Source organism: Eschrichtius robustus, chromosome 9 (assembly GCF_028021215.1).
Source record: "Eschrichtius robustus isolate mEscRob2 chromosome 9, mEscRob2.pri, whole genome shotgun sequence".
Taxonomy (NCBI): domain Eukaryota; kingdom Metazoa; phylum Chordata; class Mammalia; order Artiodactyla; family Eschrichtiidae; genus Eschrichtius; species Eschrichtius robustus.
This window is the reverse complement of record NC_090832.1, coordinates 28805730-28821550: the sequence shown is the minus strand read 5'-3', so window position 1 is coordinate 28821550 and position 15821 is coordinate 28805730. Positions and strand designations below refer to the sequence as shown.

At 36.8% G+C, this 15821-nt stretch overlaps 1 protein-coding gene across 3 annotated transcripts in view; it reads right to left on the bottom strand.

Annotated features, from left to right (window-relative positions):
- Nucleotides 1–14860, bottom strand: part of HBS1L (HBS1 like translational GTPase) — an 83585-nt gene extending 68725 nt beyond the window's left edge. For all 3 annotated transcript variants that reach the window (XM_068551137.1, XM_068551134.1, XM_068551135.1), the window contains exons 1-3: nucleotides 14694–14860; nucleotides 11220–11285; nucleotides 2718–2846 (exon numbers count right to left, since the gene is read on the bottom strand). In XM_068551137.1, the coding sequence (XP_068407238.1) occupies nucleotides 2718–2846; nucleotides 11220–11285; nucleotides 14694–14736 (238 nt within the window). In that variant the 5' untranslated portion in view covers nucleotides 14737–14860. The remainder of the gene's footprint in view (nucleotides 1–2717; nucleotides 2847–11219; nucleotides 11286–14693) is intronic.
- Nucleotides 14861–15821: the final 961 nt, after the last annotated feature.

Genomic DNA, 15821 nt, shown 5'->3' with positions numbered 1-15821 from the left:
AGGAACAATTTCAATAATTAAGAAATCACTATAATAAATGTCTCCAAAGTAATATTGACTAATCCTTGAAAAAAGCGTAAACTGTATACACTAAAATTTATTTCAGTCAATGAGGATGATGAGGTCTATACTGATGATTTTTTACGTGTGTAGAAAGGGAGGGTTAATTATAAAAATACTTCTAACTAGTTAGTGAACACAGTTAATCACTAAGTATATTTCTTAAATTTCTTGCATTACTACCTTAATCATTATTAAGTACGTTCTATTTTAGGCTAACTTCAGTCCTACTCAGCCAACTAAAATCATCCTTAACAATGCTTTAAAAATGGGCAAGATAACTTGGCATAAAAATGCCATAAAAATTAGGAAATCCAATAGATTAAGGAAAGAATGGACATTTCTTTTTTTTTGGCCACACCGCACAGCATGTGGGATCTTAAGTTCCCCAACCAGGGATCAAACCCGCGCCCCCTACAGTGGAAGCATGGATTTCCAGCCACTGGACTGCCAGGGAAGTCCCCGGACATTCATTTTAAACACAAAAATTTAAATCTGGATGTCTAAAATCTTTAAGGATTTTTCTTTTCTGATGACTATGTTATTATAAAAAGTAATTACTAATAATATTCAATAATGACGTAAATTCCATGAAAGCAAAGGCTTTATATCCCTAGATCCTAAACTAGTACCTGGTACCTAGGGGCCACCAAATAAAAATGCATGAATATATTAATTTATATTCGTATAGCAGTTGACAATTTTCAAAATATTAATACATATATATATGCATTATACATATACACATATGTATATATATCCTTTGTAATCCTCACAGTAACTCTATGACTTAGATATATCAAATTCTAAGTCATAAAGATAAGAGGACTGAAAATCATGGCACTACTAAGTTTAGCAGTAATCAAAATATAACTCAAGTTTTCAGACTCCCTAATCCAGTGAAACCAGTTCACAGAATGCACTGTACATTACATTTTTACATGCGTTCGTACTAAACAAGGAATCTACTCGCAATATCCTTTCTTTTAAAAAAAAGAAGTATTTAATACTTTTTCCATTGCTCCCTTTTTTAATTATTAAAAATAAATTCTCAAATATTTGGGTAATTCTGCTTTGCTTGAGTCCAAAATTAATTATAGGCTAATAAGCTAAACTTGAAAAATTATACCTATTTCATAAATACATGAATTACTAAAACTGGAACAGAATACTTAGTATATAGCTAGCATCAGGGCCTCTTCTAATTAATTATAGCAACTGTTGTCTACACATACACAAAGAGTAGACATACAGAGTCAGGCTGTCTTGGTTCATATCCTAATGCCACTTACTAGCTGGTGCAACTTCAGCCAAGTAACTTTGTGTCTCATTTTCTTCCCCTATAAAATGAAGACAATACCTGGCCTACCTCATAAGGTTGTTATGAAGACTAAATATGCAATTACCTGAACAGCACTTAGAACAATACCCGGAAAGCAGTTAGTAGAGGTTAGCTACAATCATTATTATTGTTATCATGCAATTACTCACATATGTAAGGTGGGAATGATTAACTTTCATTCTCAAACATAACTCTGAATTTCATACCTCCTTAATCATACTGAGGCACAGCAGAGAAAGTATAAGACTTCTACTTTATTCCTACCCTTTCCCCCCACAATGACAACTATAACACATTCTTTAAAAATATAATCGAAACTATCAAGGAATTTATACAGCAGCTCCTCTACAAACTTTTATCCAGATTGACAAATGTATTTGCCGAGTTGATGAATTTTTTTATTCTCTGTTGTTTCCCTTTCCGCTTTCTAATTTTGTGTATTTGTGCTTTCTCCATTTTTCTTGATTTGGGTGGCAGCTGACATATATTTTACTGATTTATTCAAAGATCAGCTCTCAGATTCATATACTCCCCCCTTCCTGTTTTTAAATTGTTATAAATTTTCAATTTAAAAACATTTATAGAACAAAGCCACACTCCACAGAAAGAGCAAATCAGCTCAGCCCTGCTCACTACCAACGGATGGCATTACTGTTACACCTGGTGATTTTAGGTCTACTACATTGTTCATCAATCTATAGCTTGAGTAGTATGTTTGAAACAATGTCATATTTGAAATTTATTTATAAAAGGCAAAAGCCAAAATATAAAATATCTTTGTTAAAATGTTTAAGAGAACTAAAAAGAAGCAAACTCAGAACCAATGCCATTACCATTTACGAGTTCTATCTTGAAACTTCATTTACATGACTGTGACCAATCAGGACACTGTATAGTATTACTTCAGACTTAAAAATTTTTTTTTTTATAAAAACCAGACTTTTGGAACCTAACATTTTGCAAGGAAATGAGCTTCTGTAATCTAACCATAAGCTCTACATAGAGCTTATGAAACAATAAATATTGCTAAAAGAAAACAAAGCATTGAAGTTTCTCTCCTAAGGAGATTTCAATCAAAAATTCCAGTTATTAAATAACAGCCACATAATTTTTCAACCATACAGTTAACCATCTAGTCCTCACAAAATATAATTAATAAAATGTAAATTTTCCTTGAAGATATAAGGTATAATGGTAGTTCATACCATTACTACCCACGATCATTATTATGAACAATAAAATTGATAATTTCCGGTAAACTGATTATTAATCATTTTCAGATAAGAAACATAGATAAGACTACTTTTTACTATACCTTGATCAATTCCGCTTAGCTGATGGTTCAAAAGAGAACTGGAGGATTCTTTCAAATCTTCATAATCATATTCTTCTACAGGTTCAACAACTGAAGGTTTGTCACGTTGTGAGTAAATAAACTGAGCAGCTAGAATATACAATGATTAAAGAATGCTGTACTATAGCCATTTCCCATTAACTTTTTTCTTTAACAACAGTTAAAATAAAAATCAAAGATTCTGACCTACCACCTACAGTCATTTGCCCACATTTATAATAACAGATGAAAACAAAAACAAAGACAAAACATATCATACCCAAATTCTGCTCAAATGTCCTTACTAACCATTCACTAGCCTCTTATAATTGTCTTCCTTCTTTCCTTCTATCTCATAAACACTGAGCTTACTTTCTCCACAGTTTTCAAAAATTATCTTTCCTAATATCTCATCCTTGCCTACTACTCCATCTTCCCTGAAATTTTTTCTTTGATACAAATACTTTAAACCTCATATCAAATTTGTTCATTTGCATAATTAAGAAAATACCAAAAACAGACTAGATTTTCACTTTCCAAGAACTACTAATTTTGCCTGAACCCAAGAGTTGACCAAAATCATAGGCCTTAACTTTTTTTTTTTTTTAAAGATTTTTTTTTGATGTGGACCATTTTTAAACTCTTTAGTGAATCTGTTACAACACTGCTTCTGTTTTATGTTTTGGTTTTTTGGCCACAGGGCATGTGGGATCTTAGCTCCCCAACCAGGAATCGAACCCACATCCCCCTGCATTGGAAGGCGAAGTCTTAACCACTGGACTGCCCAGGAAGTCCCCATAGGCCTTAACTTTTAAACAGTTTATACTTCAATCATACACTGAGACTGTATATTAGTGTCATATACCTAACTTTGACTTTCAGACAGAAGTCTGTGCTACTCTGCAGTACTGGCAGTGTCATTACTCAACATATAACTGGGCATTATACTTTTCATTAATAGGTAGAAAGACAAAATATCAAAGTGCCAACGTATGCTTGTATCATACACGAAATACGTGTGAGCAAAGGAGAGAATCATCATGAATGCCCAAAGTGTTCACTCTTCCACGTCAACTGGATGCCCACTGAACTCAAGTCCTGGAGAATGTATTCAATTATGAAGGAATAAAATTAAAGAATAAGTTTAAGGAGGATAAAAACATCAATACAGTATTCTAAAGGCAAGGTGTTATCAAGGATTTTATATTATTTAGCTTTCTGGAAGAGCACATAACATGTATGTCTGTTGCTCAGAGTTCCCACATTTGACTTTTGTGCATGTTTTCAGGAAGGCACTATCCACGAAAGGGAATCTCTAACTGCATTCAAAATGTATAGATAACACATATATAGACAATAGAAAATACTATGACTTAAGGATAACACCTATACTCAGAAGGTCATGGCGTCAGTGCTATTTATTTATAGTATAAATCAATGATGGCCTTACAGATTAGCAGGAAAGGCAAAAAAAGAAAAGGTAATGACATACTTTAAAAGCCAAATGAGTAGTACAGATGACAAGTGCTGCAGAAGCATGGAAGATTAAGTAATCACTGAAGACTAGAGCAGTTATAATAAAGAAGGCAAGAACATCAGAAAAACTGAAGAAGAGGTGGAAGACATCCTGAACAAGGAGAACAGAATAAGAGAAATAAAGAGCAGTTGAGAGAATTCAATCTATTCTGCTATAACGCATGTTTCCTTAACACAAACTAGTTTATACCAAATGGTCAACAGGGGAATGATGACGGTAACATTCAAGTTGCTTTGGTTTATGAGATTTTCCCCCCAACACTTTGTAATGCAAATACAAAGTTCAATAACACCAACCATAGAACATTATACTGTAATTGGAATTGTACTTTAATGCCAGATAGCCCCACATTCTTCCTCTTGGCTCCATTTGGCCATGTGTCCTGTTTTGTGCATGCTTACCGCTTGGCTCTCTAAGACCTGTGAGTATTTTGCCTTTGCAACATTACTCATTAGTTTCAACTCTTCCTTACACCTCTATCAAGCTTCCACCTTTTTGTTAAATGTAAAGTCCCATATATACTGGAATATATCTTTATTAGGAAGTTAATGTAACTTTCCAAATGTGCAAGCATTTTTATTAGATGATTATTGGTTTTATTAGTATTGATACTTTACGGGCTGAGTGGTCTGTCATGATCCTATTTTTTTCCCAGAGGTTTTGTTATTTTTCAGTATACAACTTTAAAGACCACAAGGTTTTTCAAAAATGTACATATTATGCTATGTATATATCACTATTTTCCCTCCCTCTTGTGCAAGTAAAATACAATACCGCCATTACAAAGTCAACATGGTTAAACAGCAGGAAAAATATCCTGTTTCACAGATTTTCTAAGATGACCACTTTTTTCATACGTCAAAAATCTCAGAATGAGGGATGTCTTACAATCAAATGGCATCTTAGTATTACGTAATACTTAGACTGACAGCTGATTTTTTTTTTAAGTGGTACGTAAAATAACAATATGTCTTACAATCCATGGCATTTTAGATACAATAAAATGTGGTAGCATTAAAAAAATGTAAACCAGGCCATTTTGTGCCTGATGATTTTCAAACTACTTTCCTGGCTGTAATTAACTATTCAGTTTAGCCTAAAACTAACTAATATACTTTCCCCAACTTTCTCTCATAGCTCTGAACTGTGAGGAAAAACCTAAGACAAATCAAAAATTAAGTGAGAGAAGAAATCAGATACATCCGTGAACAATTTTCACTTAGGAAATATTGACAGGGAAAAAGGAAGTTATCAAAATCCAGACTTCTACTCTACCCCCAAGGAGCTATTCTTCCTAGGGGCTTTTCCTACCCCCTCCCACACACAGATCCAACTCAGAAACTGTGGCCATTGTTTTAGAAGTAAATGATGGGACCTCCCTAGTGGCGCAGTGGTTGAGAATCCTCCTGCCAATGCAGAGGACGTGGGTTCAAGCCCTGGTCTGGGAAGATCCCACAGGCCGTGGAGCAACTAAGCCCGTGAGCCACAACTACTGAGCCTGCGCTCTAGAGCCCGTGAGCCACAACTACTGAGCCCACGTGCTGCAACTACTGAAGCCTGGGGGCCTAGAGCCCACGCTCCGCAACAAGAGAAGCCATCGCAATGAGAAGACTGCGCACCACAACGCAGAGTAGCCCCCGCTCGCTGCAACTAGAGAAAGCCCGTGCAGCAACGAAGACCAAACACAACCCAAAAGAAAAAAAAGAAGTAAATGATGGCTGGATTTGCCCGGGAGTGCAGAGGGATGGTGGGTAGGAAAATTCCCCAGGGAAAACAGCTGCTGGGGAAAAAAGAAGCATCCAGATCTCTGAAGTTGAAATGAGAGCCAAAAGGCAACAAATATGATAAAAAAGAGTGAGAGAAAAGCAATGGAGAGAAAAGGATAAATATAAAATGCTCTTCTTTTCTAAAAATTTAATCACAAACTTTGACAGAAATGTTTTCTGAAAAATTGGACACCCATAGTGACTTTTATAATTTAAAGCATTTTGATAAACATAAAAATTCAGAGAATTCAAAACCTGACTCCTGCAATTGCCTAATATTGCTTCCTAAACATCTTAAAATAAAAATTATGTGAGGCACTCATTAAAGATACAGCTTTCTAGGCTTCTTCCCCTGGAGATTCTGGTTAAGTGGTGTTGGAATGGGGCAGGGAATCTCTATTTTTACAATTACTCCCAGCTGATTGGTATCATCAGGGAAGGTAGGAAAGAGCCTACAAGTCTCCCCTTTCATCTGTCCCAGATGTAGTCCACTTTGTATACTGTCATCAGTTACTTTCCTAAAACATGACCCCCTTAACTCAAAAACCTTCAATAAGCTAAAACTACACACCTAAAATTAAACACCTTCTTCCACAATTTGGCTATTTCCTTTCTGAGCCCTCTTTGTGCTGCAACTGCATTAATCATGTGAGTCTTCCCAAACACGCCTCACTTAGAGGCCACTGCTCAAGCACTGCTGTTTCCTCTCTAGGATGCCATTCTTACTCCCAAATTTACCAGTCCCAATCCCACCTCGTTCCAGAAAGCCTTTCCAGACTCCTTCAGGCAGGACTACTTCTTTACCCACCATACTGTCATTTGAAGGGAACTTTTAACAAGCTTCCTTACATGTTAATTGATGCTCAATAAATTAACATGGAATGGACTGAATAAGGTTAACTACTGTTAAATTAATCATACAAGGAGGCCATGAGACTGAAGTGGCTCTAATGCCTTGGTTGCAAAGGGAAAACCAATCCAGAGTCAATTCCTGCAAAGGCCTCAGGATTTAGAACAACCAATCACAGAAAGCCAACTACTCTCCCCCAAATAATGTAATGGGTTAAGCTGTAGCCAACCAAATAATTCCCTTGCTTTGCTTCATGTCTTCTCTATAAAAACCTTGCCCCAGCTCCTGTTGGTGGAGTGCTCCTAACCACTTCCAGTTTGGAGCTACTGATTCAAACTGATGTCTGCTCAAATAAACTCTTAAAAATGTTAATATGCTTCAGTTTATCTTTTACCACTTCTAATTATATTAGTTGAAACAAGATTTATAACTGTTCGAAGTTTTATTTATAGGCTCTTTTTGCTATCACCAGCTCCCTAATGTATGTTCAATATTCAGCATCAAAGTCAATCTTTCTAAAGAAAAAAAAAAGCTATAACATTTAGAAATCACCTTTCCATCAAGAAAACTGTGCTTAGTAGAGTTTTAAAAAATACATAATAAAATTTAGAGAAACTCCTATTAATTGATAAAGTCATTCAATTACCAGAATTCATTAGACCATGAATTCAATCATCTCTTCGATGACATTAGCTGCTTCTTTAAGAACAGAAAGTATCCTTCTAAAACTATTTTTTAATTGAAAATTGCTTGGAAAAATATACCACTAAAGAGGAAAAGTGTCTGATCTGATATTACTACTACTTTATACATGTTTTGGAAAATTTAAAAATCCAAAACTACATGCTTTTGTTAAAAATACCAGTTTGTCACAGAAGAAAGTCAAAACCATTTAACTATCTCCTGCTTTGATAGTCGGCTGACTTCCTGGAGTATACAGAGGTAACTTTCAAAGAGTCAGACTGTCCTGAATATGAACCACAGACAAGACACATATCAAGGGCTGTGAGAGACAAGGGATAAACTATGACCTCAAGAAAGGTAGGCCATAAAAGCAAATCTCAGAAAAACACCTTCAGAATGCCTGACCTTATGTAGTGTTAGCTCATTACTCAAGATTAAGCATGATTTATTGAGACAAGCCTAGATAAATGAATGCATTAATCTGCAATATTAAGATGTCTTTCAGTAGTCCCTCTCCTTATGAAGGTTTCCTTGTGCGAGCCATAGTCCACCAACTTCCAAGTAGACCTTAGCTCCTGTAATTATCTCTTGAATCTATTTGCAAATCCCCTGCTGTCACCCCTGTCCTAAACAAATGGTTCTCAAATCAGTAGCTGTGTCCCACCCTCAGAGCTTCTGACTATGGGGTGGGGCCCAGAATTACTTTTCGAACAAATTCTCAAGTAATGCAAATGATACATGGACCACGTTTTGAGAACACAGTCCTGAAATATCCTCATCTCCTCTAGATTAGTATAATAGTCTCCTAACTACTCTATCTACATCCACTTATGTACCACCGTCAATCCAGTCTCTACTACATGAGATTTTTTTTAAAAACTCAAATCTAATTATCACACCCACATCACCTTCTCAGTTTCATGAACATGCCATGATCTTTACTTCACTTGTAATACTAGTTAGTGCTACCAGATATTACTTTGTCACCTAGTCAACTGATGATAATGAACTGTAGGTGCCCCAAAAGGTTAACCCATAGAGTTTTTTTTAACACACTGCAAATGACAAGTGCCTGGGAGGTTCCTTGGGAAAACTGAAATTTCTTTTATCCCTAATCCCTACAAAATATGGTCTTTTTGAATCACTGAAGAAGAAGCTTTAAAGGAATGCTGATTAAGCCGCCTCTCAGCTTCTAACCCAGTCTCTTTACTCTGCTCTGTGACGCTGGGGTTGAAGTCTGCAAAGCACATTTCTTCTATGACAGCTGGCTCCCTTTTAGGATCAGCCAACAGGAGATGCTAAAGGGAGACTGGAAGGCTGGAAGAGGAACACACATGCTCCTTTCCTTTTTGTTTCTTATCTGGTCACCATCACCCCAGCAACACATCATCTTGCAGAAATCATTTGTTCCAGTAACTGCAATTTATATCAGTTTGCAGTTTTTCCAAAACTCCCAGAACCAGCTTCAACCATGACCAGAGAGCCCACTAGAATTCCCTCTTCAAAAGCCTGAAGCCCAGCTTCACAGTGTCCCTTCAGAGACACCAGTCCCAGCCACAGAGCATCCCCTCCTCAGGTCTCAGTCCCAGCTCCACAGTCCCTCCTCTGAACTTCAGTGGCAAAGCAACAAAACAGAACCCTCTTGTTACACATCTAGGTCCCAGCTCAAAGGAGCCCCCCACCAGGTTCTAAAGGTTGGCTTCAACCTTGTCCATTGGTTCCCCTAGGAACTAGAGATGATAAATGCTTCCTAAAGTTACTACCTCCTTGATATTTTGGTTTGCATTTTTTGTCTCTAATACCTAGTTAACAACTTTTTACATTAAAATCTCTCTGGCAAAACAACTGGTGCAATTTCTATCTCCTAATAAACTCGCGACTGATAACAGTGTAACATTAAAGGAAGAGAAGAAAGGCTCTGATTAGTTAGGCTAAATGATTAAAGTACACATAAAGAGCTAGATGCATTACAGAGTAATAAGTAACAGGAAAAAAGATGACAGGAAGAGTAGAGGTGCTATGACAACTTCTAGAGCACCTATGCCTTTATAAAGAAAAAGAAATTCTAAAAAGTCAGAAGGGACATATTTGGTCTTCAGAGACTAAGAGGAGGCATAAAGCAGGTTTACAAAACAGCTCAGGAGACTATAAGGTATTAAAGACAAGGCACACTGATAGAAATTTTAATTACGATATTAAACCTTTCAACTTGTGGAAAATGAGTTTTATGAATTATATTTATGCTGTACATAACTATATGTAATTGCACCTGCTTTTATGGCATAGTAAAATTTATCAAGGCATTTTAACCAACTGTTTATAGAGTAGGCTAAAATTTGAAGACAAACGCATTGTTAGGGAAATTAGTGAGAAAAAGGTCTGGATCAAAGACACTGTCTCTCATGTACCACAATGTTCATTGCAGCACTATTTACAATCACCAGGACATGGAAGCAACCTAAGTGTCCATCGGCAGATGAATGGATAAAGAAGATGTGGCACATATATACAATGGAATATCACTCAGCCATAAAAAGGAACGAAATTGAGTTATTTGTAGTGAGGTGGATGGACCTAGAGTCTGTCATACAGAGTGAAGTAAGTCAGAAAGAGAAAAACAAATACCGTATGCTAACACATATATACGAAATCTAAAAAAAAAAAAATGGTTCTGAAGAACCTAGGGGCAGGACAGGAATAAAGACGCAGATGTAGAGAATGGACTTGAGGACACGGTGAGGGAGAAGGGTAAGCTGGGACGAAGTCAGAGTGGCATGGACATATATACACCATCAAATGTAAAATAGATAGCTAGCAGGAAGCAGCCACATAGCACAGGGAGATCAGCTCGGTGCTTTGTGTCCACCTAGAGGGGTGGGGCAGGGAGGGTGGGAGGGAGACACACAAGAGGGTGGAAATATGGGGATATATGTATATGTATAGCTGATTCACTATGTTGTAAAGCAGAAACTAACACACCACTGTAAAGCAATTATACTCCAATAGACGTTAAAATATATATACATATATATGTAAAAAGACACTGTCTCTGCTGTAAAGAACAGAGGAAATGTTTTTGTTATATGGTTGCAAGGAAGAAATTTTTCAGCAAATGAGACAGAAGATGCAGCTCTTATGTGGAATCCTACAGGAATTTGAACTCTAAATCACTTTGCAGTTCCATCAGAAGTTTGAATTACATGTATTTGGTTTATTTACAGTAGATAAAGTACTGTATGAAGGGAACTCTATGCATAACACTTCAGTGTTTCTAATATTCAAGATTTTCCTGGGAATATAAAATTAACTGCTGTCTGCCTTCAGAAGTTTTAGATTTTCATTATTGACTAAATTACCATTTTAGTCAATTCAGATTAATGGCATGCTGCAAAGAATATTGGAAAACCATAGTTTTCAGAGTTTTCTTCAAATTGTTTAAAGTCAAATGATGGAATCAAAATTTTAAATTCTATTCGTAAGTAAAGAAATTATTTTATATACCTTTAAAGTTCACATACAATTATCTTTCTAAATGGTACATAATATTACAGTCTCCTGGAACATGCTTGTCCTAGAATGACAATAACATTTACTTAACATTTTTAAATACCCAAATAATGAAAATCAAATTATTTTTAAAAATTCACCTGTTGATGGTGAAATACAATAATCATCCTCTACAGACTGGCCATAGAGATCATCATCTTCAAAATCTAAAATAAAAATACAAGAGATAAATTCACTTACAAGTTCTTTTTATATTCTTAGTTATTAATGAGGAAACATCTGAATTCTCTCCAAAATAAATTAAATTAAATTAATTAAATTGTTCATCTTAGAATGTCCACTTAGAATGTCCACTTTTCAAAAAAAATTCTAAAAATTCTACCCAAAGTAGGTATTTACAGACTTTCTATATTTATAAAGACATACATGTTTTTAGATTTTTAAGCTAATTGAGTTTTAAGAAGTTTTTCCAAGTTTTCACTTCGTGTGATCAAAGAATAATCCCATACACCATGTACTTGAATTGTCCTTCCAGTATTGACAAAAATCTGAAATAAGCCTTCCATCCATTTTTTCACCAGATGCCTGCTCTAACCAAAACATTTATTTTCCACACAACTGACTAGCGCAGGGTATACAATCAGACCATGAAGGCAGTTTTTCTTCATGTAAAGCTAGGTAATGCACAAAACCCAGCTTATCCTAAACTCCCCTCTGCTCTAGCTAATTGGCCTTTTTTCGTACTGACTAGAATATGCTCTTTGCCCAGCTTTTCCTATGGCTGTTTCCTTCTCCTAGTTAAGGTTCCAGCTCAAATGTCATCTATTTCAGAAGTCTTCCCTGAGCGCTCCGGGTAAAGCAGCAAGCCCTGCCTGCCACTTTTATTCTCTAGCACACTCCTCTAACTGAATGTCTTCAAAGCACCATACCTGGTTCACTCCATGGACTATAAGCTCCTTCAGGGCAAGACTGTCTAGGCAACGACCTGACACATGCTTGGCATAAATTAACACTTGTTTTATTATAAATTAATGAATCAATCTATAACTAAAAACCCACAAAGAACATAAACATGTTTACGTAAGTGTATTTATTCATTCAACAAATACTAACACTATGCCAGGGGCTATCAGAGACATTTGGGGTACAAGACTGAGTGGCAGGCACATTCCCAGATCTCTACAAACCTAAAATCTAACAAGGGAAGACAGACGAGAAAACGAGCAATTACAAAACGATATTACAAGTGTTTGAGACATAAGAATACAGAATGATCTGGGAACACACATAGGAACAACAAAAACAGAATTGGGAGTGGAGTGGCTAGGGAAAGATCCCCAGGAATATATTTTAAACCAATTCCAAAGGATAGTTAGCTAATTTCTGAGGGTATTCATGTAGCAGCAGCAGGAACAGCATGTTCAAAGGCTGAGACCAAATATTTATGGCAAAGAAAAATTACATAAATGCTACTATCGGATTAAAATGTGTAAATTTTTACACATTCAATAAATTATTAGATCACAATCCCGACTCAATAAAAAATTATTAGCAAATAAATGAGAAGCCATTCACAAAAAATATATATTTGGATATTAAAGACAACAAGAATCTTTTTCTACTGGGTCAGTTTTTCAGTACTGAAATGAACCCTAAAAGTGTTACAGTATCAGAAGATAAAGAGAATTCTTTCCTGGGATTTTTGTAGAGTGGTTCTTTTCCTCAACAATATTTTGGAGTATTTACTGCACATAAAGCATTGTACTGGCTAATGGAGTAAATATAAAAATAAAGTATGGGCTTTGCCTTCCTGGGACTTTTATTAATTAGTAGGTGAGGCAGTCTTGTAAAGTACTACCCATATTACAGAGAAGAACAAAATGAGAGTTAAGGAAAGGAACCAATAGATTTTGGAGCACAAAAATCTCTGTAATGGAGTTATATTACTTTTGAGAATTTTTAAATTATTATCTTAGAGAACGTAAAGCTTAACTGAGAAAAGAAAAAAACTGGACACTTAAAATAAGTAGAACTTTCACAAGCAAGAAAAGGGGATGAACCTCCGATGCTATAGAAACAGCTTGGTTATGATATCATCAATTGTTCCAAAGAAATCTGAAAACCTGATCTGGGGTGGCTAAGGTGAGAAGATACTTAGCACTCACTCCCTCAAGCTAAGCACCTCTCCTTCAGGATGCCTTCCTTCACGAACGAGTTCTGCTTAAACTCCTCCGACTCGTTCTGAACAGCTGTTCTCACTTAAGTAGCTCCCATAGCACTTCATAATCATCTGTTACTTGTGTATCTCCCTCTTTAAACTCCTTCAAACATCTTGCTGTTGGTCCCCAAAGCTCAAACAGTACTCCAAACACTCAATGTTGACTGAGGACATGATAAATATCTATTAAAGAAATGCATAAGTAGTAATTAGACCTATTCATGTCTTTTACAGCATATTTGCAAAAGTATCTCCCAGGCTAAAGTCATTTCTCAGGTAACAGTGGTCCACAGGCAATACTTAACATCCACTGCAACACTGAAAAAGAATTCCATTCTGAAGTGACCACCAGGAACCTAACACGTGCCAGGCTAACTGGATCACTGCCTTCAAATATAGCAAAGGGTGTTAGCTGCCCTCCGCTATGATTAGAGCATACTGATGTTCTAGAATAATCTGCTGGGAATGCTAATAACCACCACCAATATACTAAGCACACTGCATGCTCTGTACTCAACAAAGTGAGAGATCTTTATTCATTTGCACTCCTTCATACTTGTTTATAGTTTTAGTTTGTATGATGCTTGGTGATGCCTATAATTATCCACTGTATAGAGATTAAACTGCTGGACAACATTCATATTGTTTTATTTCACTTTTAAAATCAATAAGTCCTTTTAGAAGCCCCCTTTCTTCTCATACTACTTTTTTTTCCCAAAAAGTACATTTATATTCAGCATAACCAACCAAGAACTGAGTACACACCTCAAGGTCATCTGATCAACTTACTCTTTGGGCCTTTTTAATATGTATTTTTTTTTCTACCATCTCCTAAGTTTCCAATTTAACTTGAAAAGCATAGAAAATAAGTTTGTCAGCTAATTCAAGCCAGGTTCTGCACTAAGTGTGTAGGAACAAACACACAAAATTTACCCTGTAAATCTAACAGTTACAGCAGAACAGCTGAATGTAAGCATTAAGTCAATCCTTGTTTTACAAATAAGAAAGTTTCATGGGCCTGTTTGAAAGGAGGGTCGGGGAGAGAAGCTCGAAGTAAGAAAGTGTGTAGCCAACCTGGGGGGAAACAATGGGAGAAGTAATAATGCTTACGTGGGTAACTATCACCGGAGCCCAACCTTTTCAAAAGTCCTTCCCACATGAGGCCCTGCAGCACCTCCCCTGCCCTAAATAAAACCAATCCCAGAAAGCAAAAATCACGACTTAACAACGCCATTCGGTGGAGCTCAGGCGGCCTGTAATTTTCTCCAAATGAGCCTCCTCTGAACGCCAGCCTGGCACCACCGACGAGAAACTAACATATGGAAGTGAGTGCCAACCGGCTGCGATCCCGGCTGGAACGATGAAAATGACGTCCTGGCATAACCCTGCCACCTACCTTCATCGTAGTTATAGCCTCGGACATTCCGATGCCTGGCCATGACCGCGGAGAGGGCGTTCGCCACAGCCGCTTACAAACTACCAGCTCAGATACTGACCAGGCGCCAACAGCGGCCTGGCAAACACCTATACGCCATCTTGGCTTCCGGCAGGCCTCAGCGCTGAGCGCCTGCGCACGCACGACGTCTTATCTGAGTACGGCAACCTCTCAGGCTCATTCGCCTCTCTGAGGACGCATGCGCACTCATGCTAACGGGAGGGGTGCGTTTCGGCGAGGCCGCGCCCACAGACAAATTGACTGACGGGGCTTTCGAAGGGGACGAATTACACCATTACACCGCTTATAATTTGTTAGTTTGGACTTGATATTTCGAGTCGGGATCCTTGACCTACGCCGGCGTTCCAGATTATTTTCCAAACTTGGCTTCTGATAATCTAGTGAGAAAGCTGACTGTGTGCTCAATAAAAGCACGAACCGTGTCTTATCCAACTTTCATCTTTGCGGCCTACTTAGGCACTGATAGGCGTTAACAAACTTGTATACGTTTGGTATAAGAATTAGTCCAAGTATTAAAGGCGACAAAAAGACTCTTCATAAACGGGTATATTTTCATTGAGAACCTGACTACAATAGGTCACCATGCATTTGTGTGGTTTCGTTTATGTGCTCCATCCTGCATTAATACCTCTAGTAAACACCTGTCTGCCCTTAGCCATGTAAATGATTATCATCAGATCATAAAGGATTCAGGGAAGACTCATTCAACACAGTAACATGCTAAGATTATTAAATATAGCTTCTTAGATACTGGCCTTAAATGGTGATGAATGTTGTTAATGAATAAATCTATAACCTATTATTAAGCGTCATTTCTTAGGTCACAAAGTGAATGATGCTATGTAAAAAATCAACCTCCTTATTTTACTGAAGAAACTACACTTTAGTTTTAGTTTTATATTTTTGAAGTGGTGATACATCAAATTCTAGAAATAAAAGCTTACTTAGCTTTTTATTATCCATAATGGAAAGAAATAATGATACAAATGCAACTCATATTTGTAAGTGGCTTGAATGGAAATTTACGCATGTGTTTGAATGTGTCTAACCACCAAATGTTTGTTTTTA